The sequence below is a fragment of the Ananas comosus genome, linkage group 8, assembly GCF_001540865.1.
Source record: "Ananas comosus cultivar F153 linkage group 8, ASM154086v1, whole genome shotgun sequence".
In the NCBI taxonomy this organism is placed as follows: domain Eukaryota; kingdom Viridiplantae; phylum Streptophyta; class Magnoliopsida; order Poales; family Bromeliaceae; genus Ananas; species Ananas comosus.
Window position 1 is genome coordinate 10,457,271 of NC_033628.1, and position 1,746 is coordinate 10,459,016.

The following is a 1,746-nucleotide window of genomic DNA, read 5'->3' on the forward strand; positions in this document are numbered from 1 at the left end:
AGAAGCCTTTTCTCTACTTTTATATTTTCATATTAATTTAAATTTAAATCTAAGTAGAATTCACAATTAAAATTTAAGACATATATTATAATTTATAATTTGAATTTAAAGTTTAAGTTATAACTTATGGCTGAAATTAAATTCACAAATAGAATTTCAGCATAAAAAATAGAACATTAATTCAAATTTAATTACATAATTTGAAATTATAATTTGCATCATATTTTAATTTTCTCCTCTATTTTATATAGCTAATAATTTTAATTTTATATTTTATATATATCGGATCGATTTTCTCCGCTGAACTCTTATAACCATTATAAATCCCCCTCCTCTCTCCTTCCTCTTCTTCTCTTCTTCTATTACCCCTCTCTCTCTCCCTGCAACGATCCAACGACTCAAACAAGGAGGCAAGAATCGAAGAAGAAGGAGAAGAAAATGTCGGCGAGGTGCGGACCACTCCTGGTGAACAACGACAGGACCTTGGCCGAGGTGACCTTCGCAGATGCCTGTCACATCTATACGACCGTCACCCACTCCGCCGACGTCGTCGCCGACTGGATCAACGACACTGTCCAAAGCTGCACCGACAACCGCCCCTCCGCCCGTCGCCACATCGTCGGCCTGGAGGCCGCCCGCCACCCGAATGGCGACATCGTCCTCCTCCAGCTCTGTGCCGGCTTCCGCTGCCTCATCTACCAGCTGCTGCACCGCAACCGCGGCTCGACCCCCCGCACCGGCTCTACGCATTCTTTGTCGACATGCGGTTCTGCTTCGTCGGGGTCGGCGTGGAGGTGGTCGTCTACGGGCTGCGGAGGGAGTACGGCTTCACGGTGAGGAATACGACGGACCTGGGGAATGCGGCAGCAAGAATGCGGGGTCGCGAGGATCTGCGGCGGGCCGGGCTGGAGCTGCTGGCGAGGGAGGTGATGTGTCTGGAGATGGACACGCCGGCGGAAGTGCGGACGAGCGAGTGGTGGCGGCGAGACCTGAGCCAGGAGCAGATCGCCTGCGCGTGCGCCGACGCCTTCGTCTCCTTCCAGCTCGGGTGCATACTGTTATGTTAGGAGTTCCATGCATTTCTTGATCATCACGTACGTTTCTTGGTCGAATTGGAGAACATGCATGGCCTTGATATGATATGTTGTGTGTTTGCGTTCTTGGTTGTTTTCTTTTCCCCCCTTGGTTCCCCACTACCTGTAAAGACGATCATGAAAAGTGTACAGCTAAATGTAGTATTAATTGCGAAGTGTAAACATGCATATGTACTGTGCAGTAGGGGTTTCTTCTATAATGATAGATGAATAACACTTTTGATCAAGTTGGAGAATGTTATTCGAGGACATTTATGGACCCATATATATTCACCTAGAATCTTTCATTTGATATGGTTGCTTTTTTTTCCTTTTTGTAAACTACTAATTTCGTATAATTTGAAATGCAAGTAGAAGACTTTTCTCTACTTATGTTAATAATAAAATCGAGTAGAGTTATGTTAAAATTGAATCAAATTGAATCAAACTCAAATTAAAGTAAAATAAAGTACATTTGTAAATATAAAATATATGTTTATAAAAGGACAATCATTCATTTACCCTTAAATAGTTAATTTTTGAATTGGAGAGATTTGGTTTAACATTGTTAAAAAGTTTCAGACAAAATAGTCAAAAGAATATAGACATCTCTTGTAATGATGAATCAAATTGATCCTGCCATTTGAGAGAATTTGAGATTAGATGAATATAA

The 1,746-nt window shown here is 41.9% G+C and overlaps 1 protein-coding gene across 1 annotated transcript; it reads left to right on the forward strand.

The window, feature by feature from the left end:
- Positions 324-1,168, forward strand: LOC109714626 (the record flags this gene model as incomplete). The annotated part of the gene is made up of 1 exon (XM_020239322.1): positions 324-1,168. A coding segment is annotated over one exon (744 nt), but the record flags the coding sequence as incomplete, so codon positions are not given.